The 26,838-nt window shown below is 40.6% G+C and overlaps 1 protein-coding gene across 3 annotated transcripts in view; it reads left to right on the forward strand.

The window, feature by feature from the left end:
* Positions 1-21,457, forward strand: part of AP1G1 (adaptor related protein complex 1 subunit gamma 1) — a 90,719-nt gene extending 69,262 nt beyond the window's left edge. The window contains exons 14-23 of one of the 3 annotated variants that reach the window (XM_033218897.1): positions 304-426; positions 652-741; positions 1,867-1,994; positions 3,566-3,670; positions 4,640-4,781; positions 4,976-5,102; positions 11,244-11,351; positions 11,481-11,641; positions 15,679-15,777; positions 17,305-21,447. In XM_033218897.1, the coding sequence (XP_033074788.1) occupies positions 304-426; positions 652-741; positions 1,867-1,994; positions 3,566-3,670; positions 4,640-4,781; positions 4,976-5,102; positions 11,244-11,351; positions 11,481-11,641; positions 15,679-15,777; positions 17,305-17,406 (1,185 nt within the window). In that variant the 3' untranslated portion in view covers positions 17,407-21,447. Of the gene's footprint in view, positions 1-303; positions 427-651; positions 742-1,866; positions 1,995-3,565; positions 3,671-4,639; positions 4,782-4,975; positions 5,103-11,243; positions 11,352-11,480; positions 11,642-15,678; positions 15,778-17,304 lie in introns of all 3 variants that reach the window. The other 2 variants (XM_033218895.1, XM_033218896.1) reach the window with 2 other exon arrangements.
* Positions 21,458-26,838: the final 5,381 nt, after the last annotated feature.

The following is a 26,838-nucleotide window of genomic DNA, read 5'->3' on the forward strand; positions in this document are numbered from 1 at the left end:
CAACATGGTGAAACCCCATCTCTACTAAAAATAGAAAAATTAGCCAGGCGTGGTGGCATGCGCCTGTAGTCCCAGCTGTTTGGGAGGCTGAGACATGAGAATCAATTGAACCTGGGAGGTGGAGGTTGCAGTGAGCCAGGATCGCGCTATTGTACTCCAGCCTGGGTGACAGAGCAAGACTCTGTCTCAAAAAAAGAAAGAAAGAAAGAAAGAAAAAAGAAACACACAGTAATAATAATAGCTAACACTTGTTATCATCACTGCTGTGTGTTTCTAGGGGTAATTGTCTGCATTTCCTTTTAGGCAGGAAGTTATGTTCGTGATGATGCAGTCCCCAATTTAATCCAGTTAATAACTAATAGTGTGGAGATGCATGCCTATACTGTCCAGCGCCTGTACAAAGCAATTCTTGGTGATTATTCTCAAGTAAGTACTTCATTCAGCTATTTTAGCTAAGAGGTAATTTTACTCTCAAATTTTCTGGTATATTTTTCTTCTTTTTTTTTCCCCCTCTCCCCTTTGGTATGTCTTTATTTCTAATACTCTAGATATGCACAGTTTTGATCTTTATTATGAGATGACCTATGATTTGCATTAAATAACTTTGGAAAAATTGAAGTCCTTAAGAAATGTTGACTTTTCTTTTCACAGCAACCTTTGGTACAAGTGGCTGCATGGTGTATAGGTGAATATGGTGATCTTCTTGTATCTGGCCAGTGTGAAGAGGAAGAGCCTATTCAGGTACTCCTTGTCACCCTTGGTTAAGTGGGGGAAAATAGTGGTTTTGGTTTTAGGAGAGTAGTGTTTAATGGGGAGTTGAGGTTGATTCCTTGAAAACTTTTTAGGCCAGGTGTGGTGGCTCATGCCCATAATTCCAGCACTTTGGGAGGCTGAGATGGAAGCATTGCTTGAGCCCAGGAGTTTGAGACCAGCCTGGGCAACGTGGTGAAACTCTGTCTGTACAAAAGACACAAATATTAGCCAGGTGTGATGGTATCTAGTCCCAGCTACTCAGGAGTGAGACCCTGTCTCAAAATATTTTTTAAAAACCCAGCTTTTCAAAGAATCGAACTAGAATTATATTGGAAAACCTGCCATTTTTTGAGATGGAACTTATTGAGCCATTGTGAGATTTTTTTTTTTTTTTTTTTTAAAGACAGAGTCTCACTCTGTCACCCAAGCTGGAGTTCCATGGCAGGATCACAGCTCACTGCAGCCTTAATCTTCTGGGTTTCAAGCGATCTTCTCACCTCAGCCTCCTGAGTAGCTGGTACTATAGGCATTCACCACAATGCCTGGCTAATTCTACTTTTTGTAGAGACAGGATTTCACCATGTTGCCCAGGCTGGTCTTGAACTCCTGGACTCAAGCAGTCTGCCTGCCTTGGCCTCTCAAAGTGTTGAGATTAACAGACGTGAGCTACTTTGCCCGGCCCCATTGTAAGATTTTAAAACCACTTTAGGTCCAACTCCCTGTCCTAGTGGACTGAATTATGTTTCTCTTACCTTCTGGCTACGAGACGTGTATCTATGTTCTTATTTGCACATTAAAGGACTGGCTTTAAAAGGGAAAATTGTGGCAACAACACTTGAACTCTGTATGTTTTTCTTTTCTTCTTCTGTTTCTGCCACTTGAAGTTCTAATATTGCTTCTTAGCCCCAGTGGTCATTTTTCACTCTTTTTACTCCCACCTACTCTGTTAATAGAACAGCTTGGACAGTTACCCTGGTAAAGCACAGGTTGAGTTAGAGGCTTTTGTAGTGGTAGGATTGTCTTTCTGGCTGCATCCCCTGACTTGATACCAGATTTAGATGCTTAATCATGCTACTCATCCTTCATCGTCTTCTTTTTCCTCCTCCTCCTCAGGTAACAGAGGATGAAGTATTGGATATTTTAGAAAGTGTCCTAATCTCTAATATGTCCACCTCTGTGACACGAGGTTATGCCCTCACTGCCATTATGAAGCTTTCCACTCGATTCACTTGTACTGTAAAGTGAGTATTGAAGAAACATAGGGTGAACAAGTTTTGTAATTAAAAAAAACAACAACAATAAAAACTTGATATCATGGAAAATTTCAAGCATAGACAAAAGTAGAGGGAATAATAACACAAATTTGCGTTACTTATTTCTCAACAGTCACAATGATCAATTCATAGTTAATCTTTATTCATCAGCACTTTGTTCCCTTTCATTCTTTTACTCCCTTGTGGATTATTTTGAAGCAAAAAAGTTAGGGAGTTTTGTTTGTTTGTTTGTTTGTTGAGACAGGGTCTTGCTCTCTTACCCAGGATGGAGTGCATCATAGTTTACTGCAACCTTGAACTCCTGGGCTTAAGGGATCTTCCTGTCTCATCCTCCTGAGGAGCTGGGACTACAGGTGCACACAATTGTGCCTGGCTAATTTTTAAATTTTTTTGTAGAGAAAAAATTTTTAAATGTTTTAAACATTTTTAAATGTTTTCGTTTGTTGCCCAGGCTGGTCTCGAACTCTTAGGCTGAAGCGATCCTCCTGCCCTGGCCTCCCAAAGTGCGGGGATTACAGATGTGACCCACTCCACCTGGCCTAAAAGTTACGTTTTTAGAATGAGATTTCTAATACCTTTTTTTTTTTCCTTTTTGAGAATCTACTTCCCCACATAAAGGTTTTGGTTTATTTGTATTTTATATTTCATTTTGTTTTATGACAGTCTTGCTCTGTTGCCCAGGCTGGAATGCAGTGGCATACGATCTCGGCTCACTGCAACCTCCACCTCCAGGGTTCAAGCAATTCTCCTGCCTTAGCCTCCCGAGTAGCTGGGATTACAGGTGCGCACCACCATGCCTGGCTAATTTTTGTATTTTTTGGTGGAGATGGGGTTTCACCACTTTGGCCAGACTGGTCTCGAACTTCTGACCTTGTAATCTGGCCAAGGTTTTGGTTTATTATATTTTGACATAGCTTAATAGGAATACAATCATGAATGTTTTGGTGATTAAATCTTTTAATTCTTCTCTTTGCTATTTTTAATAAAATAGATTCTCAGGTCAGTTTCCCACCCAAGCATATTTAAGGCAAACTTAGTTCTTGTAGTCTTCCTGCTTCACTTTTAAATGTGAAGTCTTATAAAAAATGGTATTGAATTACTTTTAAAATTCTGAACTGGAAGAATGTGGGGTCAACATTTTGGTGCTCTGACCCTTTTATAGATTAAAAATTATTTAAAAATTATCAAAGAAGAGAATGAACAGTACAAATTTTTTTTGTGGCAAAGTAATAGTTGGTACTTTTGTCTAGCAGAGTTTAGAGAGTGGCATATATATATGTTTTTTCCACACCATCATTGCTGCAGAATGGGGTGGCATGTTTAACAGACAAAAATCTAGTGTTGCAATGAGAATAGTATCATGTGAATGTCAGAGAAATGGATGAAAATGAAGTGTTTTGTTTTTGAAAAATTATATAAATTAAGAAAAGATGAGTATTTCAGTATTATAACCAGAAAATTCTGGCTTATTAAACATCTCTGCTTATTTGTGAATTTTCTTTTGGGTATTTGATTTTGTTTGTCATTTTATCCTATAGCCGAATTAAGAAAGTGGTTTCCATCTATGGAAGCAGCATTGATGTGGAACTCCAGCAGAGGGCAGTAGAATATAATGCACTTTTCAAGAAATATGACCACATGAGGTGAGCGAAAGAAACTAAGCAATGCATGTATATCTTAGCATCCTGACTAAATTGTCATGGTAATCCATAAAGAAGATTCATTCCTTCTGCTTTATTAATTGGTCCTCATATCCCTATTTAGTTCTAATTGCTTGACTGCTTCTGTTTCGTCCATCTTCTGTTCTGCCTAGTCTCTAAAGAAAGAAATTAACTCCTTTCTTTCCACCTCCAACCTTTACATTTTTTTTGGTATGGAAAGTTTGCTTTATTTTCTATTTTATTTAGTTAAGAAGTGGGAGGCCGGGTGTGGTGGCTCACGCCTGTAATTCCAGCACTTTGGGAGGCCAACGTGGGCAGATCACAAGGTCAAGAGATTGAGACTGTCCTGGCCAACATGGTGAAACCCCATCTCTACTAAAAATACAAAAAAATTAGTTGGGCGTGGTGGCGCACGCCTGTAGTCCCAGCTACTCGGGAGGCTGAGGCAGCAGAATCATTTGAACCTGGGAAGTGGATGTTGCAGTGAGCCAAGATCATGCCACTGCACTCCAACCTGACGACAGAGTGAGACTCTGTCTCAAAAAAAAAGAAGTAGGAGTTGTATTTTTTCAAGACAAATAATTTCATTCAAATTCCATTACTGTTAACATTTTAGTGTTTGTCATCTTGTTTTCTTCTATTATGCAGTATCTTCTTGACTGTTAATACCTATGGATTTACCTTTCTTTCATCTCAATCTCCCTACCACTGAAATATATGCTTTGGGATTTAGCTGGACAGTCTTTTTATTCAAGATTTTTTTGTCTGCCCTTAATCCAGCCAGGAATTTAGGTCATGTATTCTTGTAATCTACCTTCTATTTTAGTGTGTGTGTTGGATGGGGAGGGGAGATGGATCTCCATGCCTGGGCTCAACATAGTTAATGGTGATTATTTTAGGTAGGGAATCTAGGTTAACTGCCTAGAATTTAACCACTTCAGATTCTTCTAGGTCTGCCCTACTTGAGAGAATGCCTGTCATGGAAAAAGTGACCACAAATGGCCCTACTGAGATTGTGCAGACAAATGGAGAGACAGAACCAGCTCCGCTAGAGACCAAACCGCCACCCTCTGGGCCACAGCCCACCAGCCAGGTAGCCAGCCTTACACTTGCTCATCTGGGGCTTCTTATGATTTTATAGTCCCTTATAGCTTACTTCTTAGCTGAGTCCTTTTAATGTTCCTAGGTTGGTTGATGATTTCCTTCCTTATTTTTACATACTGAAAGAGCTTTGCTTTAGATGTAAACTAGACAAATAATGAATTGAGGTGTTGTTACCTTGTTTAGGCCAATGATTTATTGGATTTGTTGGGAGGAAATGACATAACACCTGTTATTCCAACTGCACCTACAAGCAAACCATCTTCTGCTGGTGGAGAACTTCTTGATTTGCTGGGAGACATCAACCTTACAGGTGAGGCCAGTCTGGAGCTATTTAATACCTGGGAAAAGATAGAGGCCTTGGGGAAAAACTAAACTGAACCCAGACTTTCCAGCACGTGAATTATTTGAAGATGGGAGAGGCTAAATGAGAAGCAAGAGTCAAATCTTCACAATATCCGGGTTATACGTTGTCATGCTAATGCTCTTAAGATAATTTATAGGGATTTCTTAAAGGCAAACTTCTAATTTTGGGTGAATAAATTATTCATAGTTTTTTAAGATAGAAACTACTTTCCTTGGCCGGGCACAGTGGCTCACGCCTGTAATCCCAGCACTTCGGGAGGCCGAGGCAGGCAGATCACCTGAGGTCAGGAGTTCCAGACCAGCCTGGCCAACATGGTGAAAGCTGTCTCTATTAAAAATACAACAGTTAGCCGGGTGAGTTGGTGCATACCTATAATCCCAGCTACTCAGGAGGTTGAGACAGGAGAATCGCTTGAACCTGAGAGATGGAGGTTGCAGTGAGCCGAGATTGTACCACTGTTTACTGCAGCCTGGGTGACAGAGTAAGACTCTGTCTCCAAAAAAAAAAACTACTTTCCCTTTGAAGCTCAAAAAATATATCCTGTATCACCTTTGCTTTTAGTGTCCCAAGACATGACTTCTTGGTTCCTTCCCACTCATGGTTAGTTTTCAGTAGCTGTGACCGTTTGTGGAGAGAACCTACTGCCTACCTTTTATCTTACTTCCCTTCCACACTTTCTGTAATTAAAGCAACTGAAGGAGCAATCACTCATAATATTCAAACATAACTTTTCATTTGGGAATATTTTTTCTTTTGTTCATATATAACATTCATTTGTAATCGACATGTTCAGCAATATGATAAACCCGAGTCCAATACAACTTTTTTTTTTTTTTTTTGAGATAGAGTGTTGCTCTGTTGCGCAGGCTGGAGTGCAGTGGCGCAGTCTTGGCTCACTGCAACCTCCACCTCCTGGGTTCAAGCGATTCTCCTGCCTCAGCCTCCTGAGTAGCTGGGATCACAGGCGTGCACCACCGTGCCCTCCCTAATTTTCGTATTTTTAGTAGCAGTGGGGTTTCTCCATCTTGGTCAGGCTGTTCCCGAACTCCTGACGTCATGATCCACCTGCCTCGGCCTCCCAAAGTGCTGGGATTACAGACGTGAGCCACTTTGCTCGGCCTTTTTTTTTTTTTTTTGAGACAGTCTCACTCTGTCACCTAGACTGAAGTGCAGTGGCGTGATCTCAGCTCACTGCAACCTCTGCCACCTGGGTTCAAGCAGTTCCCTGCCTTAGCCTCCTGAATAGCTGGGATTACAGGTACCTGCTACTGCACCTGGCTAATTTTTGTAGTTTTAGTAGAGACAGGGTTTCACCATCTAGGCCAGGCTGGTCCCGACCTCGTGGTCCACCCGCCTCAGCCTCCCAAAGTGCTGGGATTACAGGCGTGAGCCACTGTGCCCAGCCCACAACTTCTGTCCTAAATAGCAGTGTAAAGTATAGCTGAAGGTTAAAGTGTCTTTTTTTTTTTTTTTTTTTTTGAGACATAGTCTTACTCTGTCAGCAAGGCTGGAGTGCAGTGCAGTGGCACGATCTCGGCTCACTTCAAACTCTGCCTCCCGGGTTCAAGCAAACCTCCTTCCTCAGCCTCCTGAGTAGCTGGGATTATAGGTGAATGCCACCACGCCCGGCTACTTTTTTGTGTTTTTAGTAGAGACGGGGTTTTGCCATCTTCTTTAAAAGGATAATGGAGAGTTGAAGCATACCTGACCTTGAGTAAAAAATAGACATAGGATAACAAGTTGGATGGTTAGCTAAGCTCATTCCCACAGGCTGATTTTTTTTTTTTTTGAGACGGAGTCTTGCTCTGTCGCCCAGGCTGGAGTGCAGTGGCCAGATCTCAGCTCACTGCAAGCTCCGCCTCCTGGGTTTATGCCATTCTCCTGCCTCAGCCTCCCGAGTAGCTGGGATTACAGGCACTCGCCACCTCGCCCAGCTAGTTTTTTGTATTTTTTTTTAGTAGAGACGGAGATTCACCGTGTTAGCCAGGATGGTCTCGATCTCCTGGCCAGTCTGGTCTCAAACTGCTAACCTCAGATGAACTACCCGTCTTGGCCTCCCAAAGTCCTGGGATTACAGGCTTGAGCCACCGCGCCCGGCCCTGATTTTTTTTTCCCCCTAATACAGTGGAGTCACAGAGTATAGGATTTATATCTATGTCTTAACAAAATTTCAAAATGTTACTTGTCATGTACTTATGAATCATTTATAAATGGTCAATTTCAAATCCTTAAATGCCAAAGCTATATTGGATAACTGGCAAAGAAAAAACAACCCCATAGTTAAACCATAGCATATACTTCACCAAACATGTTAGTATTTCCATGTTAGTATATAGCCTTCATAATTATAATTTTAGGTGACTAATACTTTAGCAACAAGTTTGCACTATTGTTTACTCAGTTCCTTAGTATTGGGTAGTTTTTTTTTTTTTTTTTTTAAACAGAGCCTCGCTCTGTTGCCCAGGCTGGAGTATAGCAGCACAATCTCAGCTCACTGCAATCTCTGCCTCCCGGGTTCAAGTGATTCTCCTGCCTCAGTCTCCCGAGTAGCTGGGATTTATAGGCATGTGCCACCATGCCCAGCTAATTTTTGTATTTTTTTTAGTAGAGATGGGGTTTCGCCATGTTGTCCAGGCTAGTCTTGAACTCCTGACCTCAAATGATCCGCCTGCATTGGCCTTCCAAAGTGCTGGGATTACAGGCATGACTCACCGTGCCTGACCAGTATGGGGTATTTTGTTTCTAGATTTTTCTTACCTAGTGGCCTCAACAAATATTACATCAATTTGTTCTTATTTTAGATTAATTTTGTAGACTAACTCTGAATCTGGTTAAAATTAGGATGATTAATACTTACTACATAAGGTATTTGTGAGGCCCATTGACCTATTCAGTGCATGATACATAGTAGTCACTTGGTAAATATTATTTACCTTTTCCTCAGTTTATATGTTTAACTGCACAGTCATAAGCATTGTATATTATTATTTTTAAAAGCCCTATTGGGTGAAAATTTGGTCTTATTATATTTTATTTTTATTATTATTTTTTAAATTTTGTAGCCCTCTGCCGGACTTGACCAGCAGGGAGGGGCCCTATTATTTTTTGATCACAGGGAATGTTTAATATTTATTCACATATTTGTATTATAGATGAGGTTCCTTTCTGAACATTCTCCTTGTATCCTTAACTCATTTATTGTGGAGTCTTTTCTTTTTGTTCCTACTTTCTTGTTTTCCTAGTGTTATATGCTAAAGCAAAATGATAAAATATTAAAAAGTCTGGGTTTTCTTTCCTTATTCATAATGTGTTTTAAAGATGTTTTTCCACTTTTTACATTAAATTTAAAAATTTTGAATTCTAGATCTCTTAATTTATCATTACAGTTTTACCCCATTATATAGAAATTTAAGTCAGTAGAAACTCAGAAGTAGATTTAGCATGTGTTTTTAAAGGATTTGGAGCAGTAAGTTTCTGCTCTTCTCCCGAACTACCTTGCTATACTTTTACAGGACCAAAAAAAGTGAAAATTTGAGGTAGTTGGAGACCTATATGCTGCCTGTATATCTTGAGTAGCCTCTGATTTTCCATGAGAATACATTTCTAAAATAGTTTTGAAAATGGGAATTGGGGAAAATTTTCTCGATTAGATTTTTTAGACTAGGAGAACCATAGGAGTATTTGTTTGTCTACTTCATTGGTAATCTGCTGGACTGCACAAATGGTGTTTGCATTTATTTTAGCTTCTTGTGCTTGCTTAGCCATCTGTATTTCTGTTTTCTTTGCTAATTTTTAGTATGTCATTTACTTTTTTTTTGTTTTTGAGACGGTGTCTTGCTCTGTCACCCAGGCTGGAGTGCAATGGCGTGATCTCTGCTCACTGCACCCTTCACCTCCCAGGTTCAAGCCATTCTCCTGCCTCAGCCTCCCGAGTGGCTGGGACTACACGTGCGTGCCACCACACCCGGCTAATTTTTGTATTTTTAGTAGAGATGCTATGTTGGCCTGACCTCAGGCCACCTCCAGGATGTCAAACTCCTGACCTCAGGTGATCCATCTGCCTCGGCCAAAGTGCTGGGATTACAGGCATGAGCCACCACGCCCAGCCTGTCATTTACTTTTCTAGTGTTCTTTAGTATCTTTTTTCCTCCTCATTCTTGGAAAAAAAAAGATGATATTCTTATTTCATTGTGTTAATGCTTTTGTAAATGGCATATTTTCAGTTAATTTCACAAGTAGTTTGAAATCTATTTAAATATAAAATACATTCTCTTACTTTTGCTGTATTTTCTTATGCTGCTTCTTCGAATCTTGATTTCCCCCATGTTCTATGAATTATCTTCTATTGTGTGATTGTCAAGTTGTTCTTACTTGGAAAGATTAAATAAGAATGGTAATCTATTTCTTTTTCCCACCCCACTTTATACCATCCCTCACAGGGTGTGTGTGTATGTGTGTGTGTGTGTTAAAATTTGTTATACAGCATTTAACATCTACAAAATTTAATGAGTGTTTTGATCTACCTAGTTTGTAAAATAAAATATTAAGAGGTTTGATGTTCGTTGTGTATTTCCCTCTCATCCCATTTCTTTTTGATTCCAGAGGTAACTACTGTCTATCCTAAAGTAATGTTTAGCATTGGTGTTTGCCATTCTTGTGCATTTCTTGATATAGTGTATAGTATTGTTTTGCCAGTTTTTACCTTTTTAGACATGGTATCCAACTGAATGTGTTCTTTTCTGCACCGTTTTTTTGCTAAACATTGTAATTGTGAGAATGAGTTATCAATAATCCATGTTAAGTGTATTTCTAGGGAACTCACTTTTTACTGTTGTACATGTGTAGTATTTTAGTATATCAATATATCAGTTTACTTATTCATTATCAAGATGACATTTTGGTTGTTTCCAGTATTTCACCATTAGAAGTGTTCCTGCTATGAATGCTTTTGGATGTATCTCCTAGTGAACACATGCAAGAATTAATTAAAAGCATGCCTAAGAAGGGGTAATGGGTTTTCAACTGGGGAAGATTGTGCCCTCCAGAGGTTGGCAGTGTCAAGATATTTTTGGTTGTTACAACTGGGAGGATGCTACTGTCTAATGCGTAAAAGCCCAGGGGTGCTACTTAATATCCTACAATAAACAAGGCAGCCCCCTACAACAAAGAATTAGGAAGCCTAAAAGCTGTTACTGTCAAGGTTGAGAAACCTCAGTTTAAGGATATACTGATGTTCAAGTCTACTGTTGCCAAATTACTCTCTAGATTGGTTGTACCAGTTCACCTTCCTATAGCAGAGCTTAAAATTTCCCATTGTTCCATGTTCTTGCCAACATCTGGAATTATCAGGTATCGAAATTTTCACCATTCTGATAGACATGAGGTAGTATCTCACTATAATTTTAAATTCCACTTCCATCAATACTGGTAAAATTGAACATCTTTCTGTAAGATTCCCTTTTCATTCAGGTTTCCTCTTTTGTGACTTGCTTGTTTTTATATCTTGACACTTTTAAATTGGGTTATCCATTTCTTATTGGTTTATAGAAGACAGTATCGTTTGGATACTTATCCATTCATTACTGTATAGCAAACATTTTGTCACGTCTGTGGGCTCTCTCTCTTTACCTTTTTTTTTTTTTTTTTTTTTTTTTTTTTTTTTTTTGTGACAGGGTTTTGCTGTGTCCCCCAGGCTGGAGTACAGTGGTATAATCACAGCTCACTGCAGCCTCAACTTTCCAGGCTCCAGTGATCTTCCCACTGCAGTCTCCCAAGTCGCTGGGACTACAGGCGCACACCACCATGCCTGGCTAATTTTTGTATTTATTTGTTTATTTATTTTATAGAGACAGGGTCTTGCCATGTTGCTCAGACTGTACTTTTTCTTACAGTATTTTTTAATAAACAGAAGTTGCTTGTTTTAAAGTACTTGAGTTTTTAGTTCTTTCTCTTTGTGGTCTGTGCTTTTTGCATCTTGTTTAAGGAGTCTTTTCCTCAACCTGAGATTGAAGTAATTTTCCCTATAATTTCTTGGTAAGCTTTGTCATGCTGTCTAAGGTTAACTTTCCATTGAAATATTTCCTTTAGGTGCTCCAGCTGCTGCTCCTGCCCCTGCCTCAGTCCCACAGATATCCCAGCCCCCCTTCTTGTTGGATGGGCTTTCATCACAGCCTCTCTTCAATGATATTGCTGCAGGTACGATGACTGTTGTTACCATCATTACATGGAGCACTGAGTAATGAGGTGGTTATTAAGAAAAAGAACTAATAATTCTGCAAGCATTAGGCTGACTACAATAAGACTTATCTCCCTGTACTTTCTCAGGCATCCCCTCCATCACAGCATACAGTAAGAATGGCTTGAAGATAGAATTCACCTTTGAACGGTCAAATACCAACCCCAGTGTAACAGTGATAACGATACAGGCCTCCAACAGCACAGAGCTAGATATGACGGACTTTGTTTTCCAAGCTGCAGTACCAAAGGTACTACAATGTCTTCTTTAGATGTTTCCTTTGATTAAAGATTGGCTGATTTTTTTTTCATGTGTTTGGTAAAGGATATGTTTTAATTTTTACAGACTTAATTCAAACTAACAATAAGTTACCTATGGTTCACGGAAGCATATCATTTTTAGTGAATAATTTTTACTAGGTTACAAGTATTCTGATGGTTAGTATTGTAGGATAAAGAAAAACAATTCTAATAGTAGTGAGAGCAGAATTCTACGAGGTGATCAGTTAATGCTCAGGGCATTGAGGATAGGTTAGGCTTTAGTAATACAGTGTTAAAGACCTAAAAACATAAAATCTGGCATAGGATGAAAGTTAAGTAAGATGAGAGACTTTGTCTATCTGCTATTATCTTCTAGTTAACCAGATCAGAATTGAAATTTTTTGTGTCTTGATACATAAGTGAGAGAAACATTCCTCCTTCATTAACATCCAATTTATTATAGATATAGTAACTGTTTTTGTGAATCAAAGTTTGGTTTACACCAAATTTTAGTTTAAGGATATTTATGTTCATTTTTCAATAGTGAAAAGTCTTGAAGCCGGGTGCAGTGCCTCACGGCTGTAATCCCAGTACTTTGGGAGGCTGAGGCAGGCAGATCACTTGAGATCAGTAGTTGGAGAACCTGGCCAACGCGGTGAAACTCTCGTCTCTACTAAAAGTACAAAAAAAAAATTAGCTGGGCATGGTGGCGGGTTCCTCTAATCCTAACTACTCGGGAGGCTGATGAAGCAGGAGAATCGCTTGAACCCAGGAGGCTGAGGATGCAGTGAGGTGAGATTATTATGCCACTGCACTCCAGCCTAGGTGACAGAGCGAGACTCCATCTTAAAAGAAACAAACAAAGAATTCTGAATAAAGAAAAGTTGAGAATGAGGAGTGGGTAGTTTTTCTTAAAAAGATGAGGCAGTAAGTATTTTAGGCTGCTATCTGGTCTTTATTGGTACTCAGTTCTGCTCTTATAGTACAGAAACAGCTGTAGATAACATGTAAATGAATGAACATAGTTCTGTTCCAATAAAATGTTATTTGCAAAATCAGATGTTGGGCCATTCTTGGCCAGTGGGCTATAGTTGCCAACCACTGGTTTAGACTGCACTAACCTAATCTTGGCAGTGGCAGGTGAAATACGGCATTTAGACATTCTGACAACACACTTTTGGAAACTGAGGATGTTTTATTTGTTTGTGGGTACTGCTGATTTGCACTCTTTTTAAATGTTTTCCCCATCCTCTGACTCTCATGCAACCTTCTTTGCTTACACTTTGTAGGAGCCAGAATAATTTAGATGTTTAAGAAGCAGTTAGCTGGACAGGGTGGCTCACACCTGTAATCCCAGCAATTTGGGAGGCTGAGGAGGGTGTATTGCTTGAACTCAGGAGTTTGAGACCAGCCTGGGCAACATGGTGAAACCCCATCTCTACCAAAAATACAAAAAATTAGCCAGGCGCGATGATGTGTGCCTGTGGTCCCAGCTACTCAGGAGGCTGAGGTGGCAGAATCACTTGAACCCAGGAGGTGGAAGTTGCAGTGAGCCAAGATCATGCCACTGCACTTTAGCCTGGGTGATAGAGTGAGACCCTGGGTGATAGAGTGAGACCCTGTCCAGAAAAAAAGAAGGAAAAAAAAAGGGGGAGCAGTAGTGTCAAGTGGTGAAAGACCACTAATGAACTCTAGAGCCATTCTGTTTGGATTTCAATACTAGTTGTATGACATGAAGAAAGTCACTGAACCTCCATGCCTTGGTGTCTTCATTTGCAAAGAGGGTGGTGATAAAGATAGCTACTTCCTAAGGTTGCTTAAAGGAATAAATAAGTTTTTTGAATTAGGCACTGTTTGAAGCACTTTTCATCTGTTCCATTCTAAATATACATTCAGTATATTTAGGTGCTGCAACTTAGGTTTTATACTTGTTACTTTAGGCTGCTGCTCCAGTGACTTATCACCTCTGCTATTAAAACATGACCTTATTTTTGGTGGTATACTGTACAGTGCAGCATGATAATGTATTTTCAACTTAAAATGTCATATTTTATAGGTTCTACTATGTACTATTTTTGTGTTTTAATGTTTCTGAAATTGGGGTATATTTTAAAATTGATATCTTGTCATAATTCAATGGGCAGCATGTTTTCTATCTCAGTGGTACATAAAATAATGTTGTGAATTACAATTGATGGTATCTTACATTTAATGAAATATAGTAGTAATGAATAATATTTTAGCTTATATAATTTAATGTGGCAGTAGAATTATGAATAAGACCCAATATTTTTATATATAAAAAATTTTTTTTTTTTTTTGAGAGAGTCTTGCTCTGTCACCCAGGCTGGAGTGCAGTGGCCAGATCTCAGCTCACTGCAAGCTCCGCCTCCCGGGTTTATGCCATTCTCCTGCCTCAGGCTCCCGAGTAGCTGGGACTACAGGCGCTCGCCACCTCGCCCGGCTAGTTTTTTTGTATTTTTTAGTGGAGACGGGGTTTCACCATGTTAGCCAGGATGGTCTTGATCTCCTGACCTCATGATCCGCCCGTCTCGGCCTCCCAAAGTGCTGGGATTACAGGCTTGAGCCACCGCGCCCGGCCTTTTTTTTTTTTTTTTTTTTTTTTTTGAGATGGAGTCTTACTCTGTCACCCAGGCAACCTCCGCCTCCTGGGTTCAAGCAAATCTCTTGCCTCAGCCTCCTGAGTAGCTGGGATTACAGGCAGGCGTCACCATACCCGGCTAATTTTTGTATTTTTAGTAGAGATGTGGTTTCACCATGTTGACCAGACTAATCTAGATCTCCTGACCTCAGGTGATCCGCCTGCCTCGGCCTCCCAAAGTGCTGGGAATACTGTGCCCAGCCCCTAGTGTAATATATCTGTACATTGAGAGTGAATCTTCACTCTTGTAACTTTTGGCCCTAGAGAAGACTAGTGTCTCTCTCTCTCTTAAATTTTAAAAGTTTAATCTACTTTTAGGAAAGATTTTCAAATTCTAGTTTATAGAATAACTACATAGTACAGTATGGTTTACCTAGCTTGCCCTATATAGCACTTTTATTTATTTTTTTTTTTTGAGATGGAGTCTTGCTGTGTTGCCTAGGCTGGAGTACAGTGGCATAATCTTGGCTCACTACAATCTCCGCCTCCTGGGTTCAAGCAATTCTCCTGCCTCAGCCTCCCAAGTAGCTGGGACTACAGGCATGTGCCACCATGCTCAGCTAATTTTTGTATTTTTAGTACAGATGGGGTTTCATTGTGTTGGCCAGGCTGGTCTCGAACTCCTGACCTCGTGATCCACCCGCCTTGACCTCCCAAAGTTCTGGGATTACAGGCGTGAGCCACCATGCCCGGCCAGCACTTTCATCTCTTATTTCTATAAGTAAGCAAATAAACCCTACCAGCATTCAACAAAGTAATAGTGTTTGGCTTATCTAGGTCTTTTGCTGTATAGGCTGGTTCTGCAAGTCTTTCCTTTCCTTCTGTCATGTGGAGAGGAGGCTCTGACACATTCTAGATTATGCAGGCTTTAAAAAACAAAAGTTCAAGTCTCTGGGTCCCAGTCATCCAATCACACAAAAGCTTAAAAGCTCATAGTTGGTGACCCGTATGTTGGTTTGCTATTTTTGGAAAGCTTTTCTTTTGGTTTCTGCCTGTTTTTTAAGCCAAAAGCACCCATATTTTACTTGCATAGTTGAACAGTTACTATTAAGTGAAGTTGCCAGAACAAGAATTGGTCAGCTTCTGAAAAGAGGTGGGCTAAAATTCCTTCTGCCAGAAAGGAGAATGTGGTTTATTGCTAGTGGTCTTGATCAAAGAACTGAACAGTGGATTTTTACAAATACCACAGTGAGTCAGCTCACGTGCTGTGAATTCCTGATATCTAGAAAACAAGTAGTAGGCAAAACTTAGTAGTAGTGAAATCTGTTACTTGACCCATCATCTGGCTGTTTAAATGTTTTTTGATATCTCTGACCTAGCATTGTGTATTTCTTTTTCTGAAGAGTGCCCTTTGTTCCCCCCTAGACATTCCAGCTGCAGCTTTTGTCTCCTAGCAGCAGCATTGTCCCAGCATTTAACACGGGGACCATCACACAAGTCATTAAAGTTCTGAACCCTCAGAAGGTGAGTAGCACATTTGTAGCCAGTATCTGAGCTGAAGTGTAAGCATATTTCCTGAAATAAAATTCTGCTTTGTTTCTTTCTTCTGACTCATAGTTAGAGAAGAGATCAATGAAAATGCCTGGTCTAACTTCCTTGCTCTTTTGTAAATAACAAATGGAACCCAGAGCCATCAGGTGGCTTAGTGGCATCTTATTAAAATGCAACTTCAAGAAAAGCTAGATTAAAGGTCTAGTTTTTGGGGGGTAGGGGAGAAGCTTAGACATTTTAATTTATACACAAGTTGAAATCTGAGGTAAGAGCATTTGTTGAAACCAAATATCTACATTTACTGCTACAGTTATTAAGAATGAATAGCAAAAATGGAGGCATTTTAAATGAAGCAGCCAAATGAAAAATAGCTTTAGAAACTGTAATTAAGCAATATTTTTATTATCTCAAAGAAATAAACTCACCTTAATAGTAATCAATTGGTTTTCAAACAGTTTTTGCAAATGGTTCAGAGAATTTCTTTAATAGAGCTCTACTAGTTGCTCATAAATAACAGTATACTTTCCTTCTCTTATAACACTTGCCTTTTCTCTGCTATTCACTATATTTTGAGCATCTGCCTCTATAGTATAAGCACAAATTCCTTTGACCATCTGAAACAGAGTAAAACATTTCTTAGTGCATTTGTATTTGAAATCTGCCACAAAAAGTAAAAAGTATCTAATTGAGTTCTTTCAAAACTACTGTTGTTACCTGTGAGTTAAGTCATTTTTAAACATTGTATGCTTTAGGAACAAAAGGCACATTCACATTTACTGTAGGTTTTTCAGATAAAGCAACAGTATATCTGAATGGAGAGCATACGATGAGTATATGTTCATCTCATTTTTTAAGAGACTTGGATACAAGGTTTGAATCTTTTTGAAAAGGACTCAGCAAAATGTTACTAGGAAAATGCTTCACATTGGCTCACGCCTGTATTCCCAGCACTGTAGGAGGCTGAGGCGGCCATATCACCTGAGGTCAGGAGTTCGAGACCAGTCTGGCCAACATGGTGAAACCCCGTCTCTACTAAAAATAAAAATATTAGCTTGGCGTGGTGGTGGGCGCCTGTAATCCCAGCTACTCTGGAGGCTGAGGCAGGAGAATTGCTTGAACCTGGGAGGCAGGGGTTGCAGTGAGCCAAGATCATGCCACTGCACTGCAGCCTGGGCAATAAGAGCAAAACCCTGTTTCCAAAAGAAAAGAAAAATGTTCCTGAGGGGTTCTGTCCTTTTAATGCAGTTCAAGGATTAAAGCTAACCACGTGTTCTGGAGATGTGCTTTCTCTACTTGGTGGCATGATGGTGTTAGCTTCTTGACTGAAGCCTAGAGTACTGGGTGTTTTTTGTTGTTGTTGTTGTTTGCCTGTGTGTCATTCTTAACAGATAGCTTTACTTCAGGTTTTGACCTCTAAGATTAAAAGTCTATTTGTGGGCTGGACAGATGCTGGAGATTTTATTTCAATATATAATTTGCACTTCTCTTTTCCTCTTATAGCAACAACTGCGAATGCGGATCAAGCTCACATATAATCACAAGGGCTCAGCAATGCAAGATCTAGCAGAGGTGAACAACTTTCCCCCTCAGTCCTGGCAATGAGGGTTTGGCACCATTCTCATTCTTATCCCACTCAATCAAAGGAACTCTGGGAAGGAGGTTGTGATTGCTGGCAAGTCCCCCCAACTGTACCACGGGCATGAGGAGCTGAAGAGAACTGCTGAGGAGGATTTTCCTAAAGTTACTGCTGACCTTGAAGCATTGTTAAAGACTAATGTCCTCTCCTCCACTGTTGAGGCTGGCTGCTTCTGGAGGCTACTTTGCACTCTTCCTCTTCTTCTCCTTTTTCCGCACTGCTCCACCCCTCCCACATTTACAGCCAGAATCAACATTCCTTGGGCCCCTGAGGAAATAAGCAGCTGGTCTGGAGGAGAGGACTGCAATCCATGGCGAAAAACACTCACTTTGTCTCTGCAGCAAAGAGTTGCCCCTTCTTTCTACTGTTGTTTCTCTGTGGACTGGGCAAGGTGGGGTATTTATTCCTCACTAGCTGGGTTACCATCTTCAGGCGCTTTCAACATCTGGTATTCAGAATGGAAATGTAATAATGGACATTAGGGAGCCCTGCCTTTTTCTACTGGTTCCCCCAATGTTTGAAAGAGGCATTAGGCTCCTGGTAGCCTATTCTGTGCATTGCTGTATACACACAGACACATGTATGTTTGTTATCAAGAACTGGTCAGACCTTGCGAGTTTTTGTAAACACTGGACAGATGGAGTTAAAAAGAGCTTTTGTTGAGATTTGGCATGAAGGATATGGTGCTCTATTTGTAATAGAAACTTCCAAGGCTCTTCCAGCTTCCCTTTCGCTCCATTCTTTAGCTGTAGTCATGAAGTTTCCATGATACTCAAAACTGATTCCCTTTAAAGTACAAAATAGTCACCTTCTAAAAGATATATTCATAGTTATTAATGACCCTGTTCCCATCGCAAATTTTAAAGTGCTCCTAAGCCCATAACTTGCCTGTTTGAACTATGGTAATGGGTGGAAGAGGAGTTCACCAGTTTTAAAGATCAGACTCTGTATCAAAAGTACCTTTGCCCTTAGGAAGAGTGAGTATTGGAGTGATCTATTACTCCAAACCTCCCTTTTTATTTCCTGAGCCTGGCTTGGACCTTGGCATTCCGTTTGAATTCCTTCTAACTGGAACATTTGTGTTGTATCTGTAACACTGGCACTGAAATAAAGACCACACGGTTAAAGAAATCTTTCCTATATTGTACTTTATGGTGTTGGAGTGAAGCCTTGTAGCTTCCATACCCCTGTGTCAGAGGAGGTCTTACAGACACCATAGGGTAGGAATAACCTTTCCTCAGTCTGAGAAATTGGTCTCTTTTAAAAGACAAATCTCATGAGTATCCACATCAAAGACTTGAGCTTTTTAAACTAGTGAGAGTGCCAAGTGCTTTTAAGAAAGGACCCATGTGTTATCAAACTTTGAAATTGAGTAGCTGAAGTGAAGTAGAGGTGACTCTCTCTGTGGTACACGTTGAATGTACTATGTACGTTCAAGTATTCAGGCGCCGTGTCTTATATACTGAAGAAAGAAAAAGTGAGGCCCACCTTGCACTTACAATGTTTGCAATTGTTACTGTATTGAATACAGTATAATGACTACTATGGCTTCAATCTTAAACCTGGAAACAAATACCTTTTTTTTCTCCTTCATTTCACCAAGCCTTTACTTAAAATCTTCAGTGTCTTGTCAAATCTAGCTCTGTATCAGATGCTGGACTATTCCTAACATTTGACAAACTGGAGTTGAACTAAAGGCTCCACAGGGGAAAGTTCCTGGTCTGATTAGGATGTATGAGCAAGATCTGCTAAAACTTACTCCAGTGGGTAAATGGTTGACCGAGTCAAAAACAGGATATTATCTCCTGCATAGTTTTCAGTAATGTAAGTGTGGACTAGTGCATATTTCAGACAACTGCTCTGCCTGTGCAATGAAAAATAGCCTTTAAGGGTTTCTTTGCAGACTGATTTCATTGGATGGATACTTAATGCTGTGAAACATGATAGGATTAACATAATGTTGGATTTCTTGAATAGAATTTGTCTTAACATTCCTCTTTGTGTAGAGGCTTTATTTTCTCTCTTATATTTGTAGCTAACCAGCTCAGGTTTTTTTATTTGAACTGGGTTGAATTTCTGAAGAAATCTGTTCAAGACCATGCTATAAGACACTGTCAGCTAATGGAGCTGGGAAGGGTCTACTCTGCTGACAAAGCATTTCCTTGGGTGATCATAGTTTTGAGGTAGAGTTTATGATCATTCATAGCTTTGTCTAGAAGGAGTAAAATATCATGGCCTTAACACAAAGGGTGCTGCGTAGAATATGAATTGATTTCGGAATCTGAACACAAGCACCATACTGAAGGACTAGCAGCCAAATAACTGCCTAGGATACTGATGGTTGTGAAGACTGTTCCAAATGATTGGATCTTTGAAAGCTTCAGCGTGCCTTAGTTTCTAGGATCAGAATTAGTTTTCCTCTCACTTGGCCTTGCAGCTTAATGGAGAAATGTTTCAATTTCTGTGAATACTTGCACATTTCAATAATTCCTTTCCCAAGTATAACCACTCAAGGGGGAGCAAATTGGGATGGATTTACAACTTCAGAGGCATTGTGAGGAAAGAGCATTTTCCAAGGCTTTTCTAATAACCCTGGGGTGATAAGCAGTGAGCCCTCACACACTTTGACAATTTCACATGCACTTGTACCTCATTATTTCCCTCTTCAAGAGTCGATTTATTCTAGTCTGTGCCCCATCCCGGGGAATCCTAAGGGAGAATTAATTCATCTAAGTAATCTCAAAAAACTGTAGGAAGGGTGCTCTCCCAGAGAAGCTTCTCCCATAGTGCTTTGGTGCTGTTTCCTTGAGGTGGTTAGGACAGTCATGGAAGTTTTAGGCTGTGCATAGTGATCATCTGTTAATTTTAAGGTCTTTCTCATTTAAAGAAACATTCCTCAGTGTAACATTTGTGGGGGATTCTTTCCTCTTGCTGGTTTAAAGGTGTGATTCGTACTCCTTGTTTGTCCCATTCATACATGAAAATAGACTTTTAAAACTGTCCAACACTAATGATTTCTATCACATGCTTCCCATTTTTTTTATGTCGTAGAAGAGATTGGAACTTAGGGAGTACTGCTTTCAAGGTTCAACTTCATTGTCTTCTGCATTGGAAAATATTTGGGCCATCAGAACTAGGGGAAAGGAGTTTGAATGTGTATATTTTTTTTCTAGTGAATGTATTTTAACCACAGTGTCCTAAACTGAGAAAGCTAGAGAGGAAAAAGTGGGTGTTCATGAACTTTGTGGTTGGGAGAGTGGTTTTACATGTCTTGTGTATTCATGACTTTGGGAGTGGGGAGGATCATTGGAGAGAGAATTGCACAGAAAGTCCTGAAGTTTAAAACACTTTTGACCAGCTTTGGCTCGGGAGAGTGGGGCTGCTTATAGAACTGGAAGTGAGTAACTTTTTCAAGCAATATCAGTGAGTGGGTCCCATTGACAGGGTTCCAGGACCTGGAACACTTTAACAGAAGGAAATGCTGAAGCAGCTTGCACAGTTGCTTTACAAACTTCCAAGACGCTGATTCTGGCTTCAAGATGGAGCATTGGAGTTGGTTTTTTGTTTTTTTGTTTTTTTTTTCCTCAAAGAACCTGCGGTTGCGCTTTGTGTGTTTTGTTTTTGTTTTTGGTTTCTATTTGGGGGCCCCATGGGAAAGAGCTTCTGAACTCTTTCCTTTTGAACTCCCACTGTGTTCCTATAAAGTCCCTTTTCTTTCATAGTGTTGTAAGTTACATTTTCATTATGCCCCATCACATCTTCTTTACTGTAAAAATATTAAGAAGCTGTTTCCAAGTGGGACAGCTAATGAAGCTCTAATTATTGCAGACATATTTTTGAGATGTAAAAAAAAAAAATTTAAAATTAAATGATAAGTCTTAGAGGCGAGTGAGGAATAAAATGGATGTAAACATTTACATGGGATGCATTAGAATTCTGCTGTGTGTATTGTCTTTTGGTTGAAACAAATTATGAACAGTGACTAATAATAAAAAGTCAATACTCAATGATTTAAAATTTGCTTCCTTGCTTCTTACAATTGGATTAGAAGACTTAGACCAATTCTTATTCCAGAGGTTGAGCTAAACTTACTGACCTGTTAGTATTCCTTTTACACATAAGTCTCACCAAGAGATGAATTTGAAACACTTCAAAACTTGTGGTAGTTAGGCGTGGTGGCTCATGCCTGTGATCCCAGCAGTTTGGGAGGCCGAGGTGGGTGGATCACCTGAGGTTGGGAGTTCGAGACCAGCCTGACCAACATGGAGAAACCCTGTCTCTAGTAAAAATACAAAATTAGCTGGGCGTGGTGGCGCATGCCAGTAATCCCAGCTACTCGGGAGGCTGAGACAGGAGAATTGCTTGAACTCGGGAGGTGGAGGCTACGGTGAGTTGAGATCATGCCATTGCACTCTAGCCTGGGGTGACAAGAGTGAAACTCGGTCTCAAAAACAACAACAACAACAACAACAAAAACTTGTGTTATAGACACTGAAAAAGTCCTAAGTGCAATTGGACATTTTAACTATAATATGATTAGTTTCATGCTTAATCTTCTATATAGGTGAGCTCTCAAGGCAGAGAAATCAAGATGAAATGTATATTAAGGGTGGTTTGGGTTTTATTTATAAGCTGTTTTTTGTGAATTGTTCACGTGTACCTGTGACTGGGCAGAGGAAGGCTTGACCAGTCAAAATGAGCTATATTTCATGGTCTTTTATATGAACTGTGTATTTTGTATATATTAATCTTTGTAGGGTTGTGGTCTTGCTGTGTTGCCTAGGCTGGTCTCGAACTCTTGGCCTCAAGCAATCTTCCTGTCTCTACCTCCCAAAGTGCTGAGATTATAGGCGTGAGCCACTGCACCTGTCTTATGAACTCGTTTTGTTTTTTTTAAGACAGAGTCTCGCTGTGTCACCCAGCTGGAGTGTAGTGGTGCAATCACTGAACACTTCAGCCTTGACCTCCCTGGTTCAAGCAATCCTCCCACCTCAGCCGTTCTAGTAGCTGGGACTACTGGCATGCACCACCATGCCTGACGAATTTTTATATATTTTTTTTCTTTGGTAGAGACAGGGTCTCACTATATTGCCCAAGCTGGTCTGAAACTCCTGGGCTCAAGTGATCCACTAGCCTTTTGGCCTCCCAGAGTTATGGGACTCACGCGTGAGTCATCGTGCCTGGCTGCCAACTCTGTTTTCTGGAGGTTGGAAGCTTTAGATTTTCTGTTACTCTGATGATCCCTGACAGTCCCTTGATTGAGAGAGGGGAGGGTGTGATAGTCCCGATTGAAAAGGAAGGGTGTCGACCCTGGCAGTTATCTAGTTTATGCAGAAGTGCCCTTTGGTACTGTTTGATAAGCAACATTTCTATAATCTTATGTATGAGTTAGTTAAAATTCATAGTTGTTTCTAATATTAAATTTATTTGGCACCTTCATGTAATATAGAGGAAAATATAAAAGCTACAATAGAAAAGTTTAGCTAATAATAGACATTTATTTAACAATGCAACAAACAATGCAACAAATAGGCGCAGTGGCTCAGGCCTATAATCCCAGCACTTTGGGAGGCTGAGGCAGGTGAATCACAACGTCAGGAGTTCGAGACCAGCCTGGCCAACATGGTGAAACCCCGTCTCTACTAAAAATACAAAAAATTAGCCGGGCGTAGTGGCGGGCGCCTGTAATCTCAGCTACTCGGGAGGCTGAGGCAGGAGAATAACTTGAACCTGGAATGCGGAGGTTGCAGTGAGCCGAGATCACTCCACTGCATGCCAGCCTGGGCAACAGAACGAGACTCCGTCTCAAAAAACAAACAACAACAAAAAAATACAACAAATAGTATTCAGATTTGAATTTCAATTCAGAAGCAAAAAAAAAAATTAATTTTTATCATTTTAAAGGGTTTTCTATCCTATATCCTCTCCCCAGTTCAATTGTCCCCATATTTGAACAATACCAAAATGTTCACAGAAAAAAATTTCTCCAAACTTTGAAGCTAGGTAAATACTGCCTGTTTATTTGGAACCAAAATTAGGAATATCCAAATCTGTTCAACCTATTGGTAGAATAACAGGATTTAGGTCCAAAGATGACTGTGGATCACTGGAGTAGGTACTAGATACAAATAAATATAAGTCTTTTATGGTTCCTCTCCCAACGTCTGATAGGAATGAGCTTTCCTTCTCCAGACTTCCCATTTTGTAGTGAAGATCTGGAAAAGCTCCTGGCATAAAGAATGTGTGTGTGTGTGTGTGTGTGTGTACATACCAGAGAGATGGAGAGGGGAAGCACAGCTGCTATAGGAAGGAGACAGAAAGGAGAGATCCTGATGACTTCTCTGTCTCTTGGCTTGATCTAAACAGTGATTTTTGTAATGATGAACCTGCAGTGAGGGCAGATGGATTTTCGCATAAAAAAATCCCAGAGGAATTTATTTTTAGGGTTAGTCTCAGCTGTTTACCATTTCCAGAAATTGTAGTTACATAACCCTTGGCATACATAATACACACTGCCTTGAACTGGGGGAGAACATCAATATGTGACCTTTGAAACAAAGTATAAAATGTTAATGGCACTACATGATTTGAAAAAAATCAACTGGTTGTCACTACTGAATTGGATCTTAAATCATGGGAACCATTAAAGGTAGTTACAGCATAAATTAGCCCCTGAAACTTTTGGATGGATGGATTTTTTTTTTTTCCTTTCATGTTTTCCCTTTTGAAAGAGGGACTACTGTTGCCAGAATGAAGAAGTAACAATGCTTTTGCCCACTATTCCTTTAATTAAACAATTATTCTCCACTGCTGTTCCCCACCATGAGCTGAAACTTTAGTTCTGGAACAAGATCTTTCCCTTTTGTGTAGTCAGTCAATAAAGAGCTTCTACTCATGAAATCTGGAAAACGTAATGTATAATGCCTCAAGAAACAGGCTCTTATAGCCAGGTGTGGCTCACATCTGTAATCTCCGCACTTTGGGAGGCTGAAGTGGGCGGATGGCTTGAGCTCAGAAGTTCGAGACCAGCTTGGACAATATGGTGAAGCCCCATCTCTAAAAAAAAAATGCAAAAATTAGCCAAGCGTAGGTGGCGCTCACCTGTGGTCCCAACTACTGGGAGGCTGAGGTGGGAGGATCACCTGAGCCCATGGAGGTTGAACCTGCAGTGAGCTATGATTGTACCCATACTGTACTCCAGCCTGAGCAACAAAGCGAGACTGTCTCAAAAATAAAAAAATATGGTCGGGCGCGGTGGCTCAAGCCTGTAATCCCAGCACTTTGGGAGGCCGAGACGGGCGGATCACGAGGTCAGGAGATCGATACCATCCTGGCTAACACGGTGAAACCCCGTCTCTACTAAAAATATACAAGAAACTAGCCCGGCGTGGTGGCGGGCGCCTGTAGTCCCAGCTACTCGGGAGGCTGAGGCAGGAGAATGGCGTGAACCCGGGAGGCGGAGCTTGCAGTGAGTGGAGATCCTGCCACTGCACTCCAGCCTGGGCAACAGAGTGAGACTCTGTCTCAAAAAAAAAAAAAAAAAAAAAAAAAAATATATATATATATATAAAAGGCTTTTCAGAAACACTTTTTTTTTTCTTGAGATGGAGTCTCCTCTGTCACCCAGACTGCAGTGCAGTGGCACGATATCTTGGTTCACTGCAACCTCCACCTCCCAGGTTCACGTGATTCTCCTGCCCAGCCTCCTGAGCAGCTGGGCCTACATGCTCGCGCCCCCATGCCGCCTAATTTTTGTATTTTCAGTAGAGACGGGGTTTGCCATGTTGGCCAGGCTGGTTCGAACTTCTGACCTCAGGTGATCTGTCTTCCTTGGCCTCCCGAAGCGCTGGAATTACAGGCATGAGCCACTGCGCCCAGCCAGAAACACTTGTTCTAAACCACATTTCTTATCACTGCTTGTCTGCCCTTGGTAAAACTTGCTTCTGTCTCCATATTGGTGCCTATTCATTATATACCAGTTTTCCTGTTGGGAGAAATTACCCAGTAAGCACTGAAATGGGAATCCAACTACTTTGAGTACCTTTCTTGAACATAATTTCAAGGTGGAAGGAAAATCCAGGAGGTGGATGACCTAAGAGTTTTCTCCCCTCTTAAACCAGGCTCACAGTGACAAGTCATTTTTAATGCATTAACATGAGACCAAGAAATGAAGATTACTGGAGATTGGAAGTTTGGTATATACAAAGCTAACTCGTTAAGGGAGAAAGTAGGTCAGAAAGGGGTCGGAACCTGCAAGAGCCAAATTTGGTCCTGGCATTTAAAATTATCTCCAAATGGGCCAGGCGCGGTGGCTCAAGCCTGTAATCCCAGCACTTTGGAAGGCCGAGACGGGCGGATCACGAGGTCAGGAGATCAAGACCATCCTGGCTAACACGGTGAAACCCCGTCTCTACTAAAAATATACAAGAAACTAGCCGGGCGTGGTGGCGGGCGCCTGTAGTCCCAGCTACTCGGGAGGCTGAGGCAGGAGAATGGCATGAACCCGGGAGGCGGAGCTTGCAGTGAGCTGAGATCTGGCCGCTGCACTCCAGCCTGGGCGACAGAGCGAGACTCCGTCTCAAAAAAAAAAAAAAAAAAAAAAATTATCTCCAAATGGATACATACCTCAGATGGGGGACACAGACTGCCCTGCTAAATCTAAAAGTCTTGTACTATGCCTGCAATTAAAGTATTCTAGACATACAGTTAGTCTGAATGAGGCAAACTGAAGCAATGGATAATAGGTGATTTTTTTTTTTTTTTCCTTTTGAGACAGGGTCTCGCTTTGTCGCCCAGGTTGGAGTGCAGTGGCTCGATTGGCTCACTGTAACCTCCGCCTCTCGGGTTCAAGCGATTCTCCTGCCTCCGCCTCCCAAGTGGCTGGGATTACAGGCGTGCGCCACCCTGCCCAGCTCATTTTTTTGTATTTTTGGTAGAGAAGGGGTTTCGCTATGTTGGTCATGCTGGTCTCGAACTCCTGGCCTCAAGTAATCTGCCTGCGTTGCCTTCCTAAAGTACTGGGATTATAGTTCTTCAAAAGTAAAGAAATTACTAATTTTTTTTGCTATCTAATTTCTTACACGTTACTTGAAGATTCAACAACCTGTGTACGAGGTGAAGCCCTAAAAATCCGCAAGTCTAGAAGCCTTCCTAGAAAAATGTAGGAGGAATTCAGAGTACTTTCCGAGAAACCGATTGGACCTTCAATTTAGAATTTCAGAATTATAATGGCTATTATGAATCCCCACTATACGTTAGGCACTTTGTATGCACTAAATCTTCATAACTACTTGGCAGATTTTAATGTCTCACAGCTTAAGAACGAAAGGCTTAGATCAAGTAACTTGCACAGGGGTATAGAGCTAAAGAAGGGCAGAGTGGAGATCTGGAATCAGGTT

This window comes from Trachypithecus francoisi, unplaced genomic scaffold (genome assembly GCF_009764315.1).
Source record: "Trachypithecus francoisi isolate TF-2019V2 unplaced genomic scaffold, Tfra_2.0 Lachesis_group10, whole genome shotgun sequence".
NCBI lineage: Eukaryota > Metazoa > Chordata > Mammalia > Primates > Cercopithecidae > Trachypithecus > Trachypithecus francoisi.